The 26,878-nt window shown below is 42.2% G+C and overlaps 1 protein-coding gene across 5 annotated transcripts in view; it reads right to left on the bottom strand.

Moving 5' to 3' along the window:
• The window catches only part of plppr5b (phospholipid phosphatase related 5b), a 116,026-nt gene that overhangs the window by 55,715 nt on the left and 33,433 nt on the right, over nucleotides 1-26,878 (bottom strand). For 3 of the 5 annotated variants that reach the window (XM_014157385.2, XM_045702120.1, XM_014157383.2), the window contains exons 3-4: nucleotides 20,079-20,267; nucleotides 2,437-2,569 (exon numbers count right to left, since the gene is read on the bottom strand). In XM_014157385.2, the coding sequence (XP_014012860.1) occupies nucleotides 2,437-2,569; nucleotides 20,079-20,267 (322 nt within the window). Of the gene's footprint in view, nucleotides 1-2,436; nucleotides 2,570-20,078; nucleotides 20,758-26,878 lie in introns of those variants that run through there. The other 2 variants (XM_014157386.2, XM_014157388.2) reach the window with 2 other exon arrangements.

Consider the following 26,878-nt stretch of genomic DNA (forward strand, 5'->3'; position numbering starts at 1 on the left):
TCCTGCCCGCACCAAGCCATGGTATGCGGAGTTGCGCGCTGTGTCGCCAGTGCGCCCGCACAGCCCGGTGCGTCCGGTGGACATGCCCAGCACATGCCGTGCTAGGATGGGCATCCAGCCAGGACGAGTGGCTAAACCGGCTCCACGCTTCAGGTCACCAGTACGTGTTCACAGTCCTGTCTGGCCCGTCCCTGCTCCCCGCACCAGGTTGGTGGTGCGTGTCCCCAGTCCTGTCCGGCCCGTCCCTGCTCCCCGCACCAAGTCAGTGGTGCGTGTCCCCAGTCCTGTCCGGCCCGTCCCTGCTCCCCGCACCAGGTTAGTGGTGCGTGTCCCCAGTCCTGTCCGGCCCGTTCCTGCTCCCCGCACCAGGTTAGTGGTGCGTGTCCCCAGTCCTGTCCGGCCCGTCCCTGCTCCCCGCACCAGGTTAGTGGTGCGTGTCCCCAGTCCTGTCCGGCCCGTCCCTGCACCAAGTCAGTGGTGCGTGTCCCCAGACCTGTCCGGCCCGTCCCTGCTCCCCGCACCAGGTTAGTGGTGCGTGTCCCCAGTCCTGTCCGGCCCGTTCCTGCTCCCCGCACCAGGTTAGTGGTGCGTGTCCCCAGTCCTGTCTGGCCCGTCCCTGCTCTCCGCACCAGGTTAGTGGTGCGTGTCCCCAGTCCTGTCCGGCCCGTCCCTGTTCCCCGCACCAGGTTGGTGGTGCGTGTCCCCAGTCCGGCCCGGCCCGTTCCTGCTCCCCGCACCAAGTCAGTGGTGCGTGTCCCCAGTCCTGTCCGGCCCGTCCCTGCTCCCCGCACCAAGTCAGTGGTGGGTGTCCCCTGTCCTGTCCGGCCCGTCCCTACTCCCCGCACCAGGTTAGTGGTGCGTGTCCCCAATCCTGTTCCGGTCGACGGCTCCGCTCCGGAGCCTGAGCATGCCGCTCCACAGTGGTCCAGTCCGGGCCAGAGGGGTAGGGTTAAGGTGAAGGCGGGGGAGAGAACACGCCCGGGGCCAGAGCCTCCACCGAGGGTGAGGCGCCCACCCGGGTCCCCCCCCCCCTAATAGACTTAAGTTTGGTGCGCCGGAGTACGCACCGTTGGGGGGGGGTTCTGTCACGCCCTGACCAGGTGAACTCGGGTATATTGGGTCAGGGTGTGTCATGTTAGGTATTTTTCATTGGTTTGTGTTTGGTTTACGTTTTAGCCTTGTGTAGGCTCTAGGTGGGTTATTTCTATGTTGGGTTCTGTCGATTCCCAATCAGAGACAGCTGTCGCTAATTGTCTCTGATTGGGATCACATTTAAGTTGCTGTTTTCCCCACGCTGTTTGTGGGGTGTTGTCTCTTTGTTTGAGCACGTAACGTATCTGCATTTTTCTTGATTTTTGTGTTCATGTTTAATTCCAGTGTGTTGAATAAACATGTGTTCGCTCCCAGCTGCGTTTTGGTCCGCTTCCTCGTCACCAGGCGACGAACGTTACAGTGTGCTTTCCCCGTGAAGCTTTTTTGAAATCTGTCACAGCGGAGATGTTAAGGAGATGTTTATCTATAATTCTTTGAATAACAGTTTAATATTTTATCAACGTTTATGATGAATATTTCTATAAATTGATGTGTTCATTCGGAAGTTTTTGAAGGAAAAACATTTCTGAACATTACGGGCCAATGTAAAAATGGGGTTTTTGGAAATAAATATGAACTTTATCGAGCAAAACATACATGTATTGTGTAACATGAAGTCCTATGAGTGCCATCTGATGAAGATCATCAAAGGTTAGTGCTTAATTTTAGCTGTATTTCTGGTTTTTGTGACGCTTCTCCTTGGTTGGAAAATGGCTGTGTGGCTTTTCTTTTTTTAGGCGCTGTCCTAACATAATCTAATGTTTTGCTTTCGCCGTAAAGCCTTTTTGAAATCGGAAAATGTGGTTGGATTAACGAGAGTCTTATCTATAAAATGGTGTATAATACTTGTATGTGTGAGACATTTGAATTATGAGATTTTTGTCGTTTTGAATTTGGCGTCCTGCTATTTCACTGGCTGTTGAATAGTGTGTCCCGCAGCATCCCACATACCCAAGAGAGGTTAACAGGAAAGAGTGAGAGAGGGAGGGAGGAGTATTCCCTCAGGGATCAGGGTGATAATCCTCTTGGTTTCTGTAGTCTTATCTAAAACAGGAACGTTTGCGTGAGAGCATAGGCGAGGAGACTACATACAGTACTGTACCATTCCTTTCCAAAGGATCCCATTCTTTCCCCTCAGGGCACGTGACAGTGTGCGTTTCTGTACGAGGAGACACTGGACATAAGGAGCTAGTTTTCAAGGACAAGACAGAGAGTATTTAATATATGCAATATGTGTCAATAAGCAGAGGCTTTTATCCGAAGTACAACCTTGTCATTGCACAATTGCCAATTGAGCCACAAAGTTGACTAATGTTTCGATAATATTTAGTCTGTATGACGTACCCAGAAAGCGAAAGGTCCTGCGCACCAGAGGGTTGAGGTAGCAGCAGTCTCCTGTCAGCATGGTCTTCTCCTGACTGTCCAGCTCTTTGGACGAGTATTGTATCAAGAACAGGACGGTCTCTGAGATCATGATCTAGAAAAGAAAGGGGAACAGAAAAGACAAATGGATGATAAACAAATGAGTATATTCTTCTAAGTGTTGAATCATGAATCAAATATGGTTTAGTCGGTAAATTCATACATACTGTAACTCCCAACACACACACACACAGACGCACATACAAACACAAAAACACAACAAAACAGCATCATAATCTCTCTGAGAGACTATGTACACTTCTCAATGGCTGACATCTGCAAGGCACCAGCGGTATTAACGGAAAACATATCGAAGGAGAGGAGGGCTCTACTTAAGGCACTTCTCGTTACTGAGAGATGAGAACACACTTGTTTGTGTGCGTCTGTGTATGTGCGTGGGCGTGCATGTGAGTGTGTGTGGTCATTGGGGTTAAAAGGTGAGCAGAAGGTGAATTCCTATTTAAAGCCAGAGCTTGACACAGTACACTTGATTATCAACAGAATTACAACCCAGTGTGTGTTGTCAGTTATACAAAATACCCCTAATTCAACACTGATGATCTAGAGTGGGTGTAATAATATGATTCCAACACTGTTAAAAACAAAAACAAATGATAGCATGTATGTTTCATTGGTGGAATTTACAGTATAGCTTAAAGGCATAAAGATAATTCCTGTCGATGCCTGGTTCTTCAATCCATGGGTTGGGATGAGAGGTTATTCTAAAAAAGTGATATCCTTGAGCTGTTAACATTTACAGAGGAGTAAAACTGTATAATTATAATCACATTTGCAGTTGCCATTGGTGACAGATGGTGAGGAGTGAGAGAGGTAGAGAGCAGAAGAGAGAGAAGAGGAAGAGAGAGTGAGAGAGAGAAGAGGAAGAGAGAGAGAAGAGGAAGAAATAGAGAGAGAAGAGGAAGCCAGAGAGAGCGAGAGAGAGAAGAGGAAGAGAGAGTGAGAGAGGGAGAGAAGAGGAAGCCAGAGAGAGAGAGAGAGAGAGAGAGAGAGGGAAGAGGAAGAGAGAGAAAGAAGGGAGAGAGAAGGGAAGCTAGAGAGAGAGAGAAGAGGAAGCTAGAGAGAGAGAGAAGAGGAAGCTAGAGAGAGAAGAGGAACAGAGAGAAAGAGAGAAGAGGAAGAGAGAAAGAGGGAAGAGGAAGCTAGAGAGAGAGAGAGAGAGAGAGAGAGAGAGAGAGAGAGATCTAAACTCATTAAATACTGTAGATGGTAGGGATATGCATCTTTCCCTTTCAAGATGATTTGATAGGTATCTAAGTGCATGGGCTCCAATAGGATAGAGGAAAGATACGTTTTAGTTTGAAACTATTTGGTGCAATTCGGTTTGATTAGAGAGCAAATCGATACGATTTGGTTCAATGCGATAGGATACTATTTGAGGCATTAACGTTTGTTGCATAAACACATACATTTTTCATTCTAAATTAAAATCTTCTACTGATGGAGCTCATGAGCTGGGTCTCTCTGAGCTGGATCTGATGTATGATGTATGTCTATGGTATAATTAGGCACCTGAGCTGAGCCATAAGAGAAAATGGGCATCTACCACCCCATTATCTGATGTGGGGGGGCAATGCTTGCTTTTTGTCCACCCACTTTTAATCTGAAATCCCCCACTAATACATTTCACATTTTTGCAGATTAAAACTGTTTGAGCTAGTACTCTACCAATATTTGTCAATGACATTGCTAATGAATATCTAGCACAACTTTGGATTTCACCCCAATCTCAAAATTTAGAGTACAGTCGTGGCCAAAATTTTGAGAATGACACAAATATACATTTTCACAAAGTCTGCTGCCTCAGTTTGTATGATGGCAATTTGCATATACTCCAGAATGTTATGAAGAGTGATCGGATGAATTGCAATTAATTGCAAAGTCCCTCTTTGCCATGCAAATGAACTGAATCCCAAAAAATCATTTCCACTGCATTTCAGCCCTGCCACAAAAGGACCAGCAGACATCATGTCAGTTGTTCTCCCGTTAACACAGGTCTGAGTGTTGACGAGGACAAGGCTGGAGAACACTCTGTCATGATGATTGTGTTCGAATAACAGACTGGAAGCTTCAAAATGAGGGTGGTGCTTGGAATCATTGTTCTTCCTTTGTCAACCATGGTTACCTGCAAGGAAACACGTGCCGTCATCATTGCTTTGGACAAAAAGGGCTTCACAGGCAAGGATATTGCTGCCAGTAAGATTGCACCTAAATCAACCATTTATCAGATGATCAAGCATGTCAAGGAGAGAGGTTCAATTGTTGTGAAAAAGGCTTCATGGCACCCAAGAAAGTCCAGCAAGCGCCAGGACCGTCTCCTAAAGTTGATTCAGCTGCGGGATCGGGGCACCACCAGTACAGAGCTTGCTCAGGAATGGCAGCAGGCAGGTGTGAGTGCATCTGCACGCACAGTGAGGTGAAGACTTTTTGGAGGATGGCCTGGTGTCAAGAAGGGCAGCAAAGAAGCCACTTCTCTCCAGGAAAAAACATCAGGGACAGACTGATATTCTGCAAAAGGTACAGGGATTGGACTGCTGAGGACTGGGGTAAAGTCATTTTCTTTGATGAATCCCCTTTCCGATTGTTTGGGGCATCTGGAAAAAGCTTGTCAGGAGAAGACAAGGTGAGCACTACCATCAGTCCTGTGTCATGCCAACAGTAAAGCATCCTGAGATCATTCATGTGTGGGGTTGCTTCTCAGCCAAGGGAGTGGGCTCACTCACAATTTTGTCTAAGAACACAGCCATGAATAAAGAATGGTACCAACACATCCTCCGAGAGCAACTTCTCCCAACCATCCAGGAACAGTTTGGTGACGAACAATGCCTTTTCCAGCATGATGGAGCACCTTGCCATAAGGCAAAAGTGATAACTAAGTGGCTCGGGGAACAAAACATCGATATTTTGGGTCCATGGCCAGGAAACTCCCCAGACCCTAATCCCTTTGAGAATTTGTGGTCAGTCCTCAAGAGGCGGGTGGACAAACAAAAACCCACAAATTCTGACAAACTCCAAGCATTGATTATGCAAGAATGGGCTGCCATCAGTCAGGATGTGGCCCAGAAGTTAATTGATAGCATGCTAGGGCGGATTGCAGCGGTCTTGAAAAAGAAGGGTCAACACTGCAAATATTGACTCTTTGCAAAAGAAATCCTTTGACACTTATGAAATGCTTGTAATTATACTTCAGTATTCCATAGTAACATTTGACAAAAATATCTAAAGACACTGAGGCAGCAAACTTTGTGAAAATTAATATTTGTGTCATTCTCAAAACTTTAGGCCACGACTGTAGATGTTTGGAAGTCTTTAGGAGTGAGCTTCTCTCCTCCACTTCGGCCATGCAGTGCGGGTAGCAAAAGAGATGACTGTTCTTGTTATGAAATTATCACCTTTAGTCTGTATATCTAAAATCTAACGACAGTAAACCCCAATCAGCAGATATAGCCAGATTAGATTTGTGTCTTGCAGGTATCTTTGGCTACTTAAAGCACAATTTTCAACAGTACATCTGATATTCATAACCTAGCAAATTACATTGGTTGTCAATCAACTGCAAGATCAGGTATAGGCCTACCTCTCGTTGGTCAGCGCACAAAGTTGCGCACAGCGTGCAGTTTGAATAAGCTCAGCATGCAAAATGACTTGTAGATCAAAGATTGTCAACACAGTTACATAATATGAGCGAAACATTTTAGTGAACTGGCGATTCGTAACATTTGAATCGATTTTCTGACATATGCATGCTACATTTGGATATATTTTGGGTTCCGCAGACACACAAATCTTAAACATTTGAACAGGGGATAATGCATATCAGTGAACTGATAGATCCCTAGTAGATGGGTTTGCAGTATTTGGTTTGCTATCATTGTAGTCCTATTTAAAATGTATCAATTGGGCACACCACTTTTTAAATAGATATAAATACATTTCCAGTCTGTTTCGGTAGACTTCCAGCCACTGCGCTACTGCTAATTAGCAATGGACCGCAAAACTACACTACCTTCAAACTGCACACAGAGACATAACAATGGTATCCATGAATTCATCTGACTCTAGGTAAGTAGAACAAGTGCTCGATTTCAAAAATCTCGCACTGTCCCTTTAAACCTGCAACCTTGTGGCTTCAAAGACCATACACACGTACGCACGCAGACACGCGCACAGGTTCCCAGGTTGCTGTTTCCGCTTCACTGGCCACACAGATGCAGCAGGACCTGTCAGGGAGTTCAGTACTGAATGGGCCGCCAGGGAGTGAAAGGGTTCAACACCGGAGCTTAGGGTTGTACTGTTTCCCCCCTAGCACAGGTGCTGCTGCCATGAGTGATTTATTTAACACTACTCTGGTGGGGGAGAGAGAGAGAGAGAGAGAGAGAGAGAGAGAGAGAAGAATGAGTGAGTGAGTGAGTGAGTGAGAGAAGAATGAGAGAGAGAGAGAGAGAGAGAGAGAGAGAGAGAGAGAGAGAGAGAGAGAGAGAGAGAGAGAGAGAGAGAGAGAGAGAGAGAGAAAGAAAGAAAGAAAGAAAGAAAGAAAGAAAGAAAGAAAGAAAGAAAGAAAGAAAGAAAGAAAGAAAGAAAGAAAGAAAGAAAGAAAGAAAGAAAGAAAGAAAGAAAAAGCTAAGGTCTGCTGTATTAGGTCCCAGTTGAGGATACAGTGATAAAGAGCCTTCATCCTCCTCCTCCTGCTCCTCCTCCTCCTCTCAGGGGAACAGAACAGCCCAGGGCATTACTGAGGCCTAGCACTACCAGAATCGGTTACATCTAGGTTACACACATTGTACTACTCTCGAGGCCAACTACGCCACTTCATCAACATTCTCTATGTGCTTCACTGTCTCAAGTTTCTTTTGTTTACTTCAAAATATCTCTTTAAGGGTATATAGTAAAGAATATGATTAATGAGGATATAAAATACTATGCTACAGCAGCATAGCTATTTCATTGACTATACTACACAGTATTATTACTACACTGTGATCCTTGTGACCTGAACTGGTATCAACCAGACCTGGGTTCAAATACATGTATTTGTTATTTAAATGCTTTTTTTCTGTGTATTTCAGTCTTTTGAAATTCAAGGCCCAAAACAAGTACTTTAACTTGAGTATTTGAATGTTTGTTTTGTAAAAATAAAAAAAATAGTCAACCAAAATTGTATTTCAAATTATTTTTCAAATACTATTTTCAAATACATGGGTTAAATGCATTGGAGTGTATTTGAGTCATTGTATTTGAGTATTTTCAAATACTTTCCAATTTTATTTCCAAATGCATTTTACTATTTAACTACTTGTTTTTTTTTAAATAAAGGTTGTCTGAATACTTGTTTTGAAATGTATTGAAAAGTAATTGCAATACCTGAAATAGTATTTCAACCCTGGTCTGATATTAATCACCTTTGGACAGTGGGATAATTCTATCCAATGGTATTGAATCATTGCTATCTGTTATCTACTTTACAATCTGTCATCATCAAGGCAATAACATCCATTGCCTACAACAGGCATTAAAAGCACACATGAAGTAAAAATTGTCACATCTTTGAAATAATGTAGAGTTTGGTTTGATCCTAGCATTTATTCTATTTATTCAGTCGTGGCCAAAAATATTGGCACCCTTGCACTTTTTTCAAATAATGCAACATTTCTTACAGAAAACTGTTGAAATTAAAACATATTATGGTATCCATGTACGTATGTCTTTGGTTTGCAGTTTAACAAGACAAACAAATCTGAATATTCTACTAAATGTTAGCTTAATCCTTGTTCGAATGGTGGCCACACAGATTCAAGTTGACCTTCAGACGCAAAGTACGACAGTTTCAACTCGCACCGTCTGTCCTCAACTCAATGAAAGGGGGTTATACGGTAGGAGACCCTTGGGGGACTGCAATTTGCAAAAACACACCGGAACATGAGAAAATCCTTCTGGGAGAATGTCCTGTGGACAGACGAGAACAAATTAGAGCTTTTTGGTAAAGCACACTATCTCTATGTTTACAAAAAACTAAATGAAGCCTTCAAAGAAAATGACACCTTCCCTACAGTCAAACATGGAGGAGGTTCAGTGATGTTTTGGGGTTACTTTGCTGCCTCTGACACTGGGTGCCTTGAACGTGTGCATGGCATCATGAAATCAGGAGAATACCAAAGCATTTTGAAGCGCAATGTCAGACCCAGTGTCAGAAATCTGGGTCTCCGTTGAAGGTCATGGGTCTTCCAGCAGGACAATGACCCCAAACAAACTTCAAAAAGCACCCAGGAATGATTCAAGATAAAACGCTGGACTGTTCTGAAGTGGCCAGCAATGAGTCTAGATTTAAATCCCATTGAAAACTTGTGGAGAGATCTGAAAACAGCAGTTGGGAGAAGGCACCCTTCAAATATGGGAGAACTGGAGCAGTTCGCATAAGAAGTGTGGGCCAAACTGCCAGTACAGAGGTGCAGGAAGCTCATCGATGGCTATAGGAAGTGCTTGATTACAGTTATTTTGACAAAAGGCTGCACTACCAAATATTAAGTCTAGGCTGTCAATAATTTTGTGAATGCCATTTCTGTTTATTTTCTGATTAAATGGATATATTATGTTCTGAATTAAAAACAAAGGTTCTGTAATATTAACAGTGAAATAAAGAATTGTGGAGATGAAATACTTTGATCAATTTCAACTTATTTTTGGGGAAAATTGTGAGTTACTTGAAAAAATATTTTTGGCCATGACTGTACTTACTGTCCTGTACTTATGGCTGTTACGGTGACCGTATTACCGCCATGCGGGCGGTCACGAGTCATGACGGCAGGCGAATTCCACGTGATCGTTTAGTCACGGTAAATAGGCTTTTCCATGCTCTGATGCTGCTGATGGTCATTGGTAGCCTACCAAACTTGCTAACTGCCTGGTACTCCGGACTCTACTGTCCCTCTAATCACTCTGACATCACTGCAAATGTAATCGAAAATCTAATCAAACACTTCATGAGAGCCTATGAGCTCATGTTGCGCAACATTTCTATAGGTTATGCAATTGCATGAGAAAACAGAGTGATGGCCTCTATTAAAAAGAGCAGGATCTTATAAGATTTCTATAGGCTAGGCCTACTATATTCATTTCTCAACTTTCCTAATATTAAGCACATTGCTTCTCTTTACAACAGGAGTATAGCCTATCTGTTTGGCATGAAAATGAACCATGTGAAAAGCATCCTCTGTTCACTATTTAAGGGCATAGAAGACATGTATTTTTTTCCGCGGCCCCTGTTTCGAGACAGGTGCATGATAACGGTCAATTCTAAATCAAAACAAATCTCACACATATATTATTTAGTATATGTAAATACAAGATTAAATCAAGAATAGTGTGAGGCGTGAATGATACCCAAATCATAGTCGCACACATCATGTAGCCTAGCCCATAAACCTATATGCTTTGATAAGGTTTGTGAAGAGGCCAAATAACTTCTTAACTCTTAAGGATGCACCCCTTTTTTTAAATGTTTGCCTAAAATGACATACCCAAATCTAACTGCCTGTAGCTCAGGAACTGAAGCAAGGGTATGCATATTATTTATACCAACTGAAAGGAAACACTTTGAAGTTTGTGGAAATGTTACATTAATGTAGGAGAATATAACACATTACATCTGGTAAAAGATAATACTAAGAAAAAACATGTGTTTAAAAAAAATAATTGTACTTTGAAATGCAAGGGAAAGGCCATAATGTATTATTCCAGAACAGTTGCAATTTAGATTCTGGCCACTAGATGGCAGCAGTGTATGTGCAAAGTTGTATACTGATCCAATGAACCATTGCATTTCTGTAAAAATGTTTGTCTCAAGACTGCCAGAATGTGCCTAATTGGTTTATTAATACATTTTCAAGTTCATAACTGTGCACCCACCGACACTGTAGAGGTTAAAATCAAGCACATTAATCTGCTTTACAACGGTCGTAGAGCCTAAGTGGCATACATACACAGCTCGTGAGTTTGAAGTTTGGGGAAGATCATTTTCACCATAACAATGCACCTTTATAATAAAAGCAATACATGCATAATCGCATTTGTGGTCACTTTTGACAATGGTGTTTTCCTGCTAATGGAATATTGTTGCTTATAGCCTACTACCGTGTGCGCATTGGTGTGCTTATAATGGGAAGAAATAGTTCATCAACATTTTAAGCTAAACCTTCTAATCTGTGGTGTCAGGCTCATTGCTTAAAACAGTTTTTTTGATGCTAGTGGTTGAATTAATTTGGGATCTATCGCATCCCACATCTGTCTGAGACAATCTCACACAGAATAGAATAGGTCAACTTTTGTACTATGGGGAATAGTAGATTGACATTGGCTAGTGCTTTTGCTGTTCGGTAGGCCTACTCATCTTGTTGGCTAATGAAAAGTAAATGTGGACAGTTCTTCAATATGCACGTCGGAATTGGATAAGGACACGTGCAGTTTCGTCCCCGATGTGTCTGTCTTCATTTGTAGCCTGTAAAAAAGACCCGCTCACGTGACAGTTAGCCATGTGAGTGAGAGGTGTTTCGGCACGCAGCCGGGAGAAGGGAATTATAATTATTATATTCAGTCAAGGGCACAACGGCCACTGTCCGCTAAAGGCATAGAGTTTTTTAGGAGGCATTACGGCCACACGAAGGGGATGCAGCCGGGAAATTTGAGTCATTATCAAGTCCTTGTCAAATTGTGAATGAGAGACTGATGAAGTGTGTACAGCAGGCGCAAAAAACAAAGCAGAGCTCATGCCTTTCATGCGACTTTTTTCAAATCATTAGTCGCATGAACACAGAAATAGGTTTTTAGAACAGCACATAAATTGAACACAGAAATTAGAAAAGCACAAACATAAAAATTCTCATTACATATCCTTTCTATTTTATTCATATATGTTCAATTGTATTTTTCATACTATAAAATAATGCTGTAGCTGTTTACTTACCCCCACAAACCGATGCTGGCACTAAGACTGCACTCAACGAGCTGTATAGGGCCATAAGCAAACAAGACAATGCTCATCCAGAGGCGGTGCTCCTAGTGGCCGGGGATTTTAATGCAGAAAAACTGAAATCTGTCTTAACTCATTTCTACCAGCATGTCACCTGTGCAACTAGAGGCGAAAAAAAACTCTAGATCACCTTTACTCCACACACAGAGATGCATACAAAACTCAAACAGGAAGTACCAGCGACGCGCTCAATACAGAAGTGGTTCGATGAAGCGAATGCAAAGCTACAGGACTGTTTTGCTGGCACAGACTGGAATATGTTCCAGAATTAATCCGATTGCATTGAGGAGTTTACCACATTAGTCACCGGCATCATTAATAAGTGCATTGACGACGTCATCCCCACAGTGACCGTACGTACATATCCCAACCAGAAGCCATGGATTACAGGCAACATCCGCACTGAGCTAAAGGCTAGATCTGCCAATTTCAAGGAGCGGGACACTAATCCAGAAGCTTATAAGAAACCCCGCTACTCCCTCCGATGGAACATCAAACAGGCAACGCGTCAATACAGGACTAAGATTGAATCCCACAACACCAGCTCTGACGCTCATCTGATGTGGCAGGGCTTGCAAACTATCATGGATTACGAAGGAAAACCCAGCTCTCAGCTGCTCAGTTGATCCTACCAGTCAAGCTAAATGCCTTCTATGCACACTTTGATGCTAGCAACACCGAACCATGCATAAGAGCACCAGCTGTTCTGGACGACTGTGTGATTACGCTCTCCGTAGCCGATGTGAGTAAGACCTTTAAACAGGTTAACATTCACAAGTCCGCAGGGCCAAACAGATAACCAGGACGCATACTCAGTGCATGAGCTGACCAGCTGGCAAGTATCTTCACTGATATTTTCAACCTCTCCCTGACCCAGTCTGTAATACCTACATGCTTCAAGTAGACCACCATAGTCCCTGTGCCCAAGAACGCCAAGGTAACCTGTCTAAAAACATGTCCAAATCTCCCCATAGCATTCACATATGTATGCTTTGAAAGGCTGGTTATGGCTCACATCAACTCCATTATCCCAGACATCCTGGAACAACTCCAATTCACACACCGCCTCAACAGATCCACAGATGACGCAATCTATATTGCACTCCATACTGCCCTTTCCCACCTGGACAAAAGGAACACCTAAGTAAGAATGCTGTTCATTGACTACAGCTCTGCATTCAACACTATAGTACCCACCAAGCTCATCACTAAGCTAAGAACCCTGGGACTGAACACCTCCCTCTGCAACTGGATCCTGGACTTCCTGACTGCACGGCTGCGCATGACTAACACCATCATTAAGTTTGCAGACGACACGACAGTGGTAGGCCTGATCACAGACGACAATGAGACAGCCTATAGGGAGGAGGTCAGAGATCTGGCAGTGTGGTGCGATGACAACAACTTCTCCCTCAACGTCAGCAAGACAAAGGAGCTAATTGTGGACTACAGGAAACTGAGGGCCGAGCACACCCCCATTCACATCAACAGGGCTGTAGTGTAGTGGGTCGAGAGCTTCCCGGTGTCCACATCAGTTCCCCGATGTCTACATCAGTTCCCCGATGTCTACATCAGTCATGAAGAGGGCACGACAACACCTCTTCTTCCTCAGGAAGCTGAAAAGATTTAGCATGGGCCCTCAGATCCTCAAAAAGTTTTACAACTGCACCATTGAGAGCATCTTGACTGGCTGCATCACCGCTTGGTATGGCAACTGTTTGGCACTCGACCATAAGACACTGCAGAGGGTAATGCGTACGGCCCAGCACATCACTAGGGATGAGCGCCCTGCCATCCAGAACCTCTATACCAGGCAGGGTCAGAGGAAGGCCCATTGTCAAAGACTCCAGTCACCCAAGTCATAGACTGTTCTCTCTGCTACTGAAATGGAAAGTGGTACCAAAGGGCCAAGTCTGGGACCAAAAGGCTCCCGAACAGCTTCAACCCCCAAGCCATAATACTGCTTATTAACAGTTAATCAAGTGGCTAGCCTGACTATTTGCATTGACCACCTTTTTACTTGCACTGGCTGTCTTTCACCGGCTCTATGAACACTCACTGGACTCACACTATAACATATACTACACTGACACTCCAACACACACACATACACTACATGCACCGCTCACACACACAAAACACACATGCATATTGACGCCACACACGCACTCACACATAGACACACTTTCACAATCTTTCGCACTCTTCACATACACTGCTGCTACTCTGTTTATTATCTATCCTGATTGCCTAGTCACTTTTACCCCTACCTACATGTATATATTACCTCAATTACCTCAACTACCTCGTACCCCTGCACATTGACTCGGAACTGGTACTCCTTGCATATAATCTCGTTATTGTTATTTTATGGTGTTACTATTTCCTTTAAAAAAATTGCAAATGTTTCTTAATTTTTAACTCTAAATTGTTGTGAAAGGGCTTGTAAGTAAGCATTTCACAGTAAAGTCTACACCTGTTGTATTCGGCGCATGTGACAAATAAAATGTTATTTGACTTGATTTCTTTGCTAAGCATTGGAAGCCTGGCCTGAAAACATCCCTGGTCTTTGTGGGTGAATCTGTGCTTGAAATTCACTGCTCGAAGAAGGGACCTTACAGATAATTGTATGTGTGGTGTACAGAGATCGGGAAGTCATTATAAAATGAATGTGGAAAAAGTCAAGGGGTGTGAATACTTTCTGAAGGCACTGCACATAGCACTTATAACTTATTGGGGACTTAGTATGTAGTACATATACCTGGCTGGTAGAACTGAAACCTGATATTATGTTGTAGAGCAGCTTATCTTCATTTACTGATAATTCTCTGAGTTAAATTGGCTTCATGCTAAGATATGACACAAACTGCATTGCTCACCCTGTCACAATCATAATACCACTTCTTATTCCATAACCACAGTGCCTATAGCTTAAATTACAGTCAAAAGCAATTCCAGTATGTTACAGTCTCTCAGTAATATGAGGACAGCAGTTAAACTAGTTAATGTGGCTGTCTGTGTCTGCTTAGACTGACATTACTAGGCTGTTTTACGGCGTTTTGCTCAGCTGGCGTTCTACGTTTTGCTGATGTGATGTGAATGTAGTTATTTCCTGGTTGGTGTTCGGCCTGGCCCGGCCCTGAATCGATACTGTCTTTAACACTATCAAACTGAAATGTGTGTGTGTGTGTGTGTGTGTGTGTGTGTGTGTGTGTGTGTGTGTGTGCCACCATTGATGTGGAATCCAATACTAACATTGCCCCATGCTGATGCAGAGGTGTATGTAGTTTAACACACACACACACACACACAGCTGTGAGCTGAAGATGGGTAACGGTCACTTTGCTACCCAGTAACATCACTAAGCATCGCATAACGTTGACGTGGGAGCGCGACCGCCACGGCCTAACAGGCCACCCACGTCTCCATCCAGACGTCCTTCGCAGCGCTAACACACACACACAAACAAACACACACACACACACACACACACACACACACACATAGAGGAACCGCTAAATGCCAACTACTGTTCCCTTAGCGACTTAGGCCATTTGTCCCAGTTTCCCTGTGACTTCTAAACCCTGTCAGGTCCAGGGTGAAAGGAGAACAAAATGGTGTTTGTTTAACCAGCCCTCTCTCTGATGGCTTAAGTATGACTCAATATGTCTTCATGTAGACCTGAAGTAGTACACCCGGTCTGACCAATTTGTCCATTGTATCCTAATACGTTTGGCACTGAGAGGCTAAGTCACTGGCTGGACGAAGGATATTTGAAGTTGTCCATGCAGTCAGTCAGGCTTCAAGGCAGCCATCAGTCCAATGAGCCAGATCCATCACATTGGAGGTTATTAGTGAGGGTTATTGAAGTGTTTCATATGAGGAAGGATATATATACTCTGAATATTAATCCTTTGAAAGTTAGCTAGCTAGCTGTGGGTGTTGTTGCGCCTTTCTCTTGGGCTAAGTCTCTCTCTCTCTCTCTCTCTCTCTCTCTCTCTCTCTCTCTCTCATTACTTTTTAAGCACATCACCACCACACAATGATATCTCATAGCCCTAAGCTAAACTATTGTGTGCCCTGAAATGCTAATCACATGTTCTTCAACGAAGATGGAGATTTGCATATTGGTCATAAATAAAAGATGGCGGTTGAAATTGAGCGTAAGTTTTTTTTTAAACAACAACCAAACCCCAGGGGTTGATAGGACTTGCAGCAGAACAGAATCACTGATCGGTTTGGAAGAAAAATGAGAATGATTTATTTATTTTCAGTAGCCAACAGCCAACCATGATACTCATCAATCCACCATCAAACTGAAATTATGAGCTATGAAGAAGGAGATACCATTGCCCTACATACCAAATATGCTGAATTCAAAGCATTCAATGTGGGCTAAATCAACAACTAGAACAGTAGTACTCTCTTTGAATGAATGACATCATAAAGAAATCGGTGAGAGTTTGAGAAAACTTGTATTTTTCACCCAAAAAGTTCAAACCCATTTAGAAGAAATTGCAGAATGTTTCAATCAGACAATAGGAATAAGCACAAGGCAGACTGCACTGTATCTCTACCTTACATTACTCATGTTGTCTCGTTAAGTGGTGTGTCAAAAGCGAGCACTGTTTTAAAGACATTCACCACCACTCAGCTATGCTCTGCTAAAAAACCTCACTAGAAATTTCACCACTTCTATTCAAGTGGTGAGAAGTTCTGAGTAAACTGTGTCTGAGATCAAACTTTTGCAGTGTAGGGAGAATGCAGTATTTATCAGTGGCTGTGCTGTCGTGTCTGTAGAAATACAGTATCTTACACTGTGTTGCACCTCTGGATAAGTAAGTAGAATAACAAGTACAAGTTGAATTAAAACTTAACTGCAACAGGTCTAGTGTTGCAGACATTTGTTTAATACCATGTGTACTATGCACCATGATGTAGTGTTCCAGGCTAAAGCATGACTGGATTTAAACTTACCCCAGACTTCAATCGCCAATACGCAGTGTTGGCTAAAATGCAATCAATCTCATTTCTCATCAGTTTATCCGCTGAATGTCATTAAATTAGGCACTAACAATGGCAGTGTGTGTGTGTATGTGTGTGTGTGCACATGCATGTGTTGTTTTATTTTGTTTAGAATCGACCACAATGTTCGTGGTCATGTGTTTTTTTGTCTAATTCAAAAGCGCAAACATTCTCTAATCCCATGTAAAGACATTAATCAAACATTAATTATAAACTCTTAATAGTCACATTCCAATATATGATCCACACACCATACTTATAAATACTTATAACCTGATACTTCTAATCTAAACGATAAGAGTATTTACATCTTAATGTGGTTTAAATGTCTGGCGATTATCAAACAAATTGATCATTTTAAAACATTAATATTTCTGGGGGGTTTTGATAATGTCAAATGGCAGTGGACCAATTTCTTAATTCAAAAGATCAATGTAAAGGGATATTGTATGTAGTATTATGCATGGTAGATGTAACAACTATAGGGCACTGCAACTGCCCTGCTCAATCTATGCTGTGTCCCAAAAGGCAACCTAATCCCTTTGTAGTGCACTGTTTTTTATCCCAAATGGTCCCTGGTCAAAACTAGTGCACTGCATAGGGAATAAGGTGGCAAGAAAGTCTGCAGCATATACAGTTTCAGTGTCTACCTGCTGTACATACCAATTACAATATATAGGCAACCCCACGTCTATTAAACTTCAGTACACCTTCTGCCGACCAATCAGAATCCTCTGGTTTTACTTCCACTGTAAATCCAATAAGACATTTCTGAGCAGCACATTTTAAGGAGGCAGTATCTTCTCTGCCAACACTACTTTGTAATAGATCCCCCCCGCACGCACGCACGCACACACGCACACACAATGTGGCAGCAAGAGGTTTTCATCCAGCCTGGGATGGTACTGAATGTGTGATTCTGCTTAGGTCATCATCCGTCTTACAGACACTTTCAGTCAGTTGGCTTAGTGTGTGTGTGTGTGCATCATGTGTACGTGTGTGTACCTGTTACCACAAAATCCCATATTCGGTCAGTGCTATCTCAAATAACGACTAGATTTTCAACATAGAAAATATCAAAGAACGTTTTTAGTATAATACAATTGTATATTTTAGATAACCTCAACATAAGTGAAACTGTAAGCACTTAATGTTGTTCATGAGCATAACAGTTACACTACAACACTGACATAATCATATGTCTCAACACCATCCTACACTTAACAAAGAGTAAAAAAACGTCAGACAAATGGAGAAATGGCGGATGGGATCTGAAATATTTAAATGAAAGCACAATGCATCTGAATGCATTGGAGACTGGAGACGCCCCAAGTCATAACATGAAAGAAGAGTCACTTACAACCACACTCAGTCCAACAGGGAATCCTGACAAGCAGCAACCTCTGAAATATGCCTGTGAGTCTCCAAAGTGATAACCTCTTTCAGGAATAGGGAACAAACACAGCATTGTAGGCTAGAGAGAATGTCCCCTATGAGCATCCTGTCAATCAAATACTTGTCATCTGCAGAGGCATGAATGTCATCATGCATGGAGAACAGTGGCCAGAAACCATATTGGGTTTGGCTTGCAGAAAGAACCATCCTTCTTCATTTTCAACACTTTTCAAATATGAAACTTGACACCCAACACCTTATCATCAAGACTTGAGGCGATGCTCTAAAGCATTATTAAACCTTGTTATTAAATAGATTACAAATTGTGATCATTAGCCTGAGACACAATCCTTCATCAAATATCTGGGGTGGTAAGAGTCAAGCATAGGGTGCCATACTTGGGGTGGCAGGTAGCCTAGTGGTTAGAGTGTTGGGCCAGTAACCGAAAGGTTGCAAGATCGAATCCCTGAGCTGACAAGGCAAGAATCTGTCGTTCCGCCCGTGAACAAGGCAGTTAACCCACTGTTCCTAGGCCGTCATTGTAAATAAGAATTTGTTCTTAACTGACTTGCCTACTTAAATAAAGGTTACACTTAAAAAGAAATAAGTATAGCCTACAGAATTATCATAGTTATACCTGATGTATTAGCCTGCATTCTACAGTGCTTTGAAGGAGAGGGTTTCTGTCATAGAGCCTGCTATATTATCTATGGTTTCTATATTAGGTTCCTGGCTGTTCTGGAAGTGTGTGGGATGCAGCATGTGGGTGTTGTTATTTGTCTATGCAAGAAAAGTCAGGTATAGGTGTCAAAAAAGGAAGAACTCTGTGTACAGTCAGTACCAAGCATGCATATACTGTATAAAAATAACTGGACTATAGCCATAACCTGACCTGTTACTGGAAAATATACCGTCAGTGGTGTTTTTTAAGAAAATCTTTACATTTTACATTTTAGTCATTTAGCAGACACTCTTATCCAGAGCGACTTACATTTCATAAATTTTTTTCCCGTACTGGTCCCCCATGGGAATTGAACCCACAACCCTGGCGTTGCAAACACCATGCTCTACCAACTGAGCCACACGGGACCGGAAGAAGAAAGTATCACTAGAACTACATCACCTATTGACTAGAACACTGAAACTCAACTCTGGACCTAGAAGCCAGTTCCACTGTGTTTTTTCATTGTTCCCCTCTAATCAGGGACTGATTTAGACCTGGGACACCAGATGGTGGCAATTAACTATCAGGTAGAACAGAACCAACAGGCTCCGGCCTTTGTAAGAGTTGAATACTCCTGGACTAGAACACCCTTGCCATAGACCACAGACCTATGCAGGGTCTAAAATGGCACCCTATTCCTGTGCACTACTTTACACTTCAGCCCTCTGGTCAAAACAAAAGCAGTGCACTATATAGGGAATGGGGTGACATTTGGGGCGCACAATACTGTCTGCAAAAGTGCAGAAGCTCCATGTTGACAGCTTGAATGGAATGAGGACATAATCTAGTTAATGAAACCATAAAATAGAGCAGGACATTGCAATAAAGCCTGTCTGGCATCAAAGACGGCATGGCCCCCAAGGTGGTATAATTGAGCCTAGGGAAAATCACATAAATCTGTTTTAAGAGTATTATTGCCCCTATACATGTGGGTTGTGCCACCACTGATGTAAGACTTCTAGCCTTGTGCTGACGTTATAACTAATTTGCATGTTTGATCTAGGCCTTTATGTATCTATGAATTAATTGATCCTGATTTAAAGATACAGAGTACAGTTTCTTGAGGGCCAGTAACATGAAATACCAGTCTGAAGCAACTTGTATAAGCTACAGTAATTGCTTGCTATGGCAACTCGAGACAAGAATCAATTGCTGTCTTCAAGTGTTGTGATTTAAATTCTAAGCACAGTCTATTTTCATCGATTGCATTATGCAAGTTAATAATTTCCAATCGACAAGCAAATTAAACAATTGTAACTGAAATTAGCCAATCGAACGTTAACCTCAGATAAAGAAAATCTGAAAAATGCTAACAGTATAAATCTGGAGCCTATTCAAATATACCCACATCATAGAAATAGTGAATATAGACAAACTCACCACAAGTGTTGGGACCCCTGCCACGAGCGCATATAGTAGAGCGGGAGGGATCGCGCTGGACTCCTCCGGTCCGAGGTACGGCTTCGCGTAGGCATTGTCATAGCAGAAGAACCCTTGGACGTGCACGTTAAACGTGTCTGTGTACTCGAAGTAGTATGCCAGCATGACCGTCCCCGCCATGATCACCAGCTGAAAATAAAGCATGTTCGTCAAAGGAAGAGAAAGGAACATTTAACAATCCACTTCACTGAGGAGAGAAAGCCCCGCCACCTCGGTTTTCATTCCGCCTTCTTCGCCCCTAGCCTAGCGCAGCAGCTTGACCATAGCTCCTGTCAGCCCCACATTTCTCCTACTGCCACTAATGCTCGTTATAAGGCATTGCTGAATGGTGATGTTCACAGAGCCGTGTTCTATCAACCCCGGTTGGTCACTGGAACCGGAATGAACGAGATAGAGATGAAAACGTGTGGATTGGAGGGAGCCTACGCGTGGGTCTGTGTGTTTGTGCGCAGCAGCAGCCGCGCCGCTATTCACCGTGGGCAGCAAATGATGGAAAGAGGAGTGACAACGCACGCACGTTGCTGCTTTTCATCTCTCCTTTCAGCACCCGCAGTGAATGACTCTGAGCAACTTGTTAGAGCTTTAGATTCGCCTCCAAGTCATCTTCACCGCAGTCAGAGTCGTGCGTCAGCATTAGTGCCCTTTGGAGAGATACGCACCATTCCTATTCATTTTCATTATGCGAACGCCCGCATGTGTCCTAAAGACTCCAACAACAGAACACAGTAATCAAAGCTGACGTCAACCACATCAGCCTACTCTACACTCTTGTCCATGCAGTCCAGATATCTATATTATTGTAATTTTGTTGGAGGCATTTGGAGAGATATGCATTTTGTTGGAGGCATTTGGAGAGATATGCATGCATATTCAATTCGATTTTATGCACGTGTTTTCCAAAGACTCCATCAAATGATTAATCAAAGCTGATGTCAACGACTGTTCTGTCGTTGGAGTTTTTAGGTTCGCATAATGAAAATGAATAGGAATTGGCCAGTGTTGATTTTTCATTGTTACAATTCTAGTGTTGATTCAGGAGTTAAATTCACTCTGTAAGATTGAAATTAAGACTCAGTGGTGTAAAAGAACCCCCAGTGTTGGTGTTAATAACCCGATTTATTCCTTTACATTGTGGATCATAAAACAGTCCCATCAAATCCAAGCCAAGTCTCCTTTACCAATCTTGATAGTCATTCTGAATGCGGGTTGCGGGATAATAAAAATGCCAAAGTTTGGATACCCTAACACTATCTGGATTCCAATAGGAATTACACATCACATCACTTTGCAACCCAGCATAAAGTGATATGCAGACCTGATGTGGCCTTTAAACCAAGAGTTTCCTAACACCACTGAGTTAGGATAAAACTAGGACATCAAAGTCCTTATTGTCACGTCCTGACCAGTAAAGGGGTTATTTGTTATATTAGTTTGGTCAGGACGTGGCAGGGGATATTTGTTTAGAGTGTTTCGGGGTTTGTTGGGCTATGTGTTTTGTAGAGGGGTGTTTGTTTAGAGTGTTCTGGGGTTTTGGTTTATGTTCTATGTTAGTATATTTCTATGTTCTAGTCTAGTCTTTCTATTTCTATGTTTAGTTTATTGATTTGGCCTTCAATTGGAGGCAGCTGTTCCTCGATGCCTCTGATTGAAGGTCCTATGTATAGGGGTGTTTTGGTAATGGGAATTGTGGGTAGTTATTTCCTGTTTAGTGTATGTAGCACCTGACGGGACTGTTTAGTGTCGTTCGTTCGTTTTTGTATACGTGTTTCTTTTGGTTTTTCCTTCTTTTATAATAAATAATAAGATGAGTATACATTTTCCCACTGTCATGTCCTGACCAGCAGAGGGTGTTGTTGTGTAGTTTTGGTCAGGACGTGGCAGAGTATGTATGTTCTGGGTGTTGTATTTCTATGTGGGTCTGTGTGGCTCCCGATCAGGGACAGCTGGTGATCGTTGTTCCTGATTGGGAGTCATATAATTAGGAGTATGTTTGTCACTTGGGTTTGTGGGTGGTTGTGCTAACACTGCTAGTTTTGGTATGTACGTAGCATATTAGCCTGTTGTTTTTGTTTATTGTTTTTCCTGTGGATACTTTGCTCTTATACATTAAAAAGATGAGTATCTACATATCACCTGCTGCAGTTTGGTCTCTTCAACACGGCTGCAATTATGACACCCGCTGCACCTTGGTCTACTCAATACGACGGCCGTTACACTTATGATATACAGTATGTAATGTATAGTGTATTGTCATAGTTTAATTTTAATTATAACATTTACCTAGGACCTTTAAAGGAAAGTTTTTAACAACCATATCTGTGCCACTAACAAATACAGCCATGGGTGGTAACGCCACAATTCACAAAAAAAAAGGTATCCTGGGAAATATGCACATTTGGCTTTACTGCATACGCCATTCCATTATATTTCACTCCAGAGTAGAGTGAAATACTAATTTGTTCACTCCAGTGTATTGTGAATTTCACACAGCCAGTGTACAGTTTCTATTCTGTATAGGGTTACAGAAACACTGTCTAAATCTTAACATTTTTGAAAGCGTGAAATTCACTATGTTGAGAGTGGATGCATATACGCACTGCAAAAGTGTTAAAATTAACACTACAGCGAGTTAGTTTAACAGCGAGTTAGTTTAACACTTCCGATTTTCCTGTGTAGTCAAGGCAACATTTTAACTAGTATCGTAATGCCGTGGGATGCCGAGAAATCTATCTCTTCTGTCTATTCTATTCTACAGTCATGGTATATGAGTCAATGAGGACAAACACTTAGACACTCCATCCATGGTTCTAATGGTACCATTCAGTTTTGGTGTAATTACGGAAAGATCTAACTATTAAAAGGTACACAGAGGAGATGGAGAGATGTCAATCTCAGGACTATGACAGATCTGTTCTCTAGCCGTCTGTATTGTCTGGATCAGGGGAGGGAAAGGCTGTGTGCCATGGTGATTATAGTGCCAAGGCTAATTTATATCCTTTACCATTAATGCCAGCCTAACGCAGATTTTACAGTCTCAAAAGAAACAGACATTTCTGAATGTGCTCAAACTTTGAGGCTATTTTATGGCTAAGCCTCATGGGCAAAAAATGTGGGGCCAATCCTTCATTTTTATTTACAATTTTTAAAGGGTTTAGCCTTTCCAATATTCACCCATTATTCCAGATGTACCAATGTGCATTACAGATCAGGGGTATTTTTGTCCGAATCAAACTCTCCACGGGAGGCCAGACAATATGTGCCAGGCGATTCACAGTGGCCCATTACTTGAGCCGCATCATCGCACCGCTGCCACGGATCCAATCATGCGGAAGGATCTACAAATCTGTCCAATTACTGATCGGGACAGCACATGTCAGCTCTGAGGCACTGAGGTGTCGTGTTTACGAAAAGCACCATCTGAGGGCCACAGTCCATCTGTCACTCCAGAGATGTGTGTGAAGTGTTTTTGTTTCAATGTTGATTTCCTGTTAAGTTGGGAGGTCTAAGGTCACAATAAATCCTGTATAATATGGGGTAAAGATAGCGTAAGGACGTTTAGTTGTTAAAAATCCTTAAGACTCTATTGATGCACCCGTGTGTCAATCTAAGTGACAAAATAAAAAAAATCCCCATTAAAAATCCATCAATGTAAGCTAGATATCAGGCTTTTTGCATGACCTGCGTCTCAATCCACCGCATCCGCATCTGCGTAGGAAAGTGACCGAGCTACAGCGATGTTTGTCAGACCATGAGACATCCAGAAAATGGGTCTTCTCATGAAAACATCTGTAGATTCCTAACTATTAGGAACCACTCTATGGAAAAGGGAGACTCTCACGAACACGATGGTGTTCTCCGTTTTGCTCTATGACCCCCACAAGTGTCACAGGACTCATCTGAAGGTAACCCATACAATCAAATGGAAGTATGGAGGTAGTTATGTACGGAAGAGTATTAGGGCCATGTAATGAGTGACGGGTGGTGGTACTTGGCTTATTGGCAAGGAAATGATTTATCTTTTAGCACATAATAATATTTTCAGGAGGAACTGTGGTTACATACATAGGTAGAGATGGCCGGGTTGTGTGTGTATGTGTATGCAGGTGTGTGTGTGGGCAGTAAAAAGTAGGGACAAAACAAACAAATGGACATCAGTCTAATGATCTAATACACTCATTCAAACAAGCTTCACTATTCACTCATGCTTATCAATCTAATTATCTAATAACTCGCACGCACGCGCACACAACAACAACAACCCACCAAGTTTCCCCTTGGTGTGTGTTTCCCCCCTGGCAATTTCAAACTATAGGCATACACTATTTTAACAGCCATGGTGTGTTATGAGCACAAACAAAGGCCACGTAGGCTACGTGAGCACACCCAATAAAACAAATGATCTTGGGATCCTGGCGACCGGGGGCTATGCATGTGTGTGTGTGTCCCATGTCAAGCTGCTCTCCAAATTCGCTACAACACTTCTATTTTGCAACACATTATAAACCTATAGAGGCCCACTAAATTGAGAACCGTATCCTGTAGGCTAATCGTACGTTATAGTGAAAGTAAATTATAGGCCTATTCCATGGCTTATTCAATGGCTGTGGGAGGAATGAACAATGAAGCAGGGGGTTTTACGCAAGTGTCTGTGGGAGGAGAGGCAACTCAAGGGCCACTCCTGCATGCGCAAACTAGCTAATCTGAGGCACTGTTTGAATATATGGTAACACTTTACTTGACACCCAGCGCCATAACACGTTATTACACAGTCATAACCATGTCATAATATAATAATAATATGTCATAACAGCTGACATAACATGTCATAACCTGGCATAATATGGTCATAACACTGTCATGACACATATTTAGACCTGTTGTAACATATACTGCGTTATTTTATGGCTGGTTATGACGCCTACATAAGAGTGTCGAAACCCACAAAACCTACCACACAAGGCAAAAAAATCCATTACACCATAGAATACTTGTCAACAGTATGTTAATGTTTTAAAACATTTTCTGAAATTGACCATGTTAAATTATCATTGTAATTGCGTACACATTGATGTCAGTAATGCACCTACCTGAATGCTTTATTTCTGATGACTGGGATGAATGGAATCAGATTTCAGGAGCAGGACAAGACACCCTCTTTTTGACTGATAGGCCTATCTGGCTTATATGATTATGATGGTCATAATGCTTCTTCAGTGTCATTAAGTGTATTTTCTTAGTCGAAGTGACACAGGATGGTCATAATGCTTTATGACAGTGTCATAAAGTGTATTTTCTACAAGTTATTTCAAATATGATAAAAAACAAACAGGACTTTAAAGAGTGAATTACAACAACATCAAAGGACTTAAGAAACAAACTTTCAAATGAAAGGAAACTTCTTGGCAGGGAAAAAAAACACATTTAAATAAATGTGGGTTTTGACACTCTTATGCAGGTGTCATAACCAGCCATACAATAACGCAATATATGTCACAAGAGGTGTAAATATATAGGTCTTGACAGTGTTATGACCATATTATGACAGTTTATGTCAGCTGTAATGACATACTACGACATGGTTATGACCGTGTCATAATGTGTTATGGCGCTGGGTGTCAAGTAAAGTGTTACCGAATATATTAATGGATGGATTCTCTTTAACTTTATGTAAATATTGGTGAGATATTATTAGATAACTATTAGATAAATGATGATAGTCTATATACAGTTGAAGTAGGAACTTTACATAGACTTAGGTTGGAGTCATTAAAACTTGTTTTTCAACCACTCCACAAATTTTATGTTAACAAACTACAGTTTCGGCAAGTCAGTTAGGACATCTACTTTGTGCATGACACAAGTCATTTTTCCAACAATTGTTTACAGACAGATTATTTCACTTCTAATTCACTATATCACTTCTAACTCACTATATCACAATTCCAGTGGGTCAGAAGTTTACATAAGTTGACTGTGCCTTTAACCAGCTTGGAAAATTCCAGAAAAGGATGTCATGGCTTTAGAAGCTTCTGATAGGCTAATTGACATAATTTGAGTCAATTGGAGGTGTACCTGTGGATGTATTTCAAAGCCTACCTTCAAACTCAGTGCCTCTTTAATTGACATCATGGGAAAATCAAAAGAAATCAGCCAAGACCTCAGAAAAAAAAATCGTAGACCTCCACAAGTCTGGATCATCCCTGGGAGCAATTTCCAAACGCCTGAAGGTACCACGTTCATCTGTACAAACAATAGTACGGAAGTATAAACATCATGGGACCACGCAGCCGTCATACTGCTCAGGAAGGAGACGCGTTCTCTCTCCGAGAGATGAACGTACTTTGGTGTGAAAAGTGCAAATCAAACCCAGAACAACAGCAAAGGACCTTGTGAAGATGCTGGAGGAAACAGGTACAAAAGTATCTATATCCACAGTAAAACGAGTCCTATATCGACATAACCTGAAAGGCCGCTCAGCAAGGAAGAAGCCACTGCTCCAAAACCGCCATAAAAAAAAGCCTGACTACGGTTTGCAACTGCACATTGGGACAAAGATCGTACTTTTTGGAGAAATGTCCTCTGGGCTGATGAAACAAAAATAGAACTGTTTGGTCATAATGACCATCGTTATGTTTGGAGGAAAAAGGGGGATGCTTGCAAGCCGAAGAACACCATCCCAACCGTGAAGCACGGGGGTGGCAGCATCATGTTGTGGGGGTGCTTTGCTGCAGGAGGGACTG

This window comes from Salmo salar, chromosome ssa19, assembly GCF_905237065.1.
Source record: "Salmo salar chromosome ssa19, Ssal_v3.1, whole genome shotgun sequence".
NCBI lineage: Eukaryota > Metazoa > Chordata > Actinopteri > Salmoniformes > Salmonidae > Salmo > Salmo salar.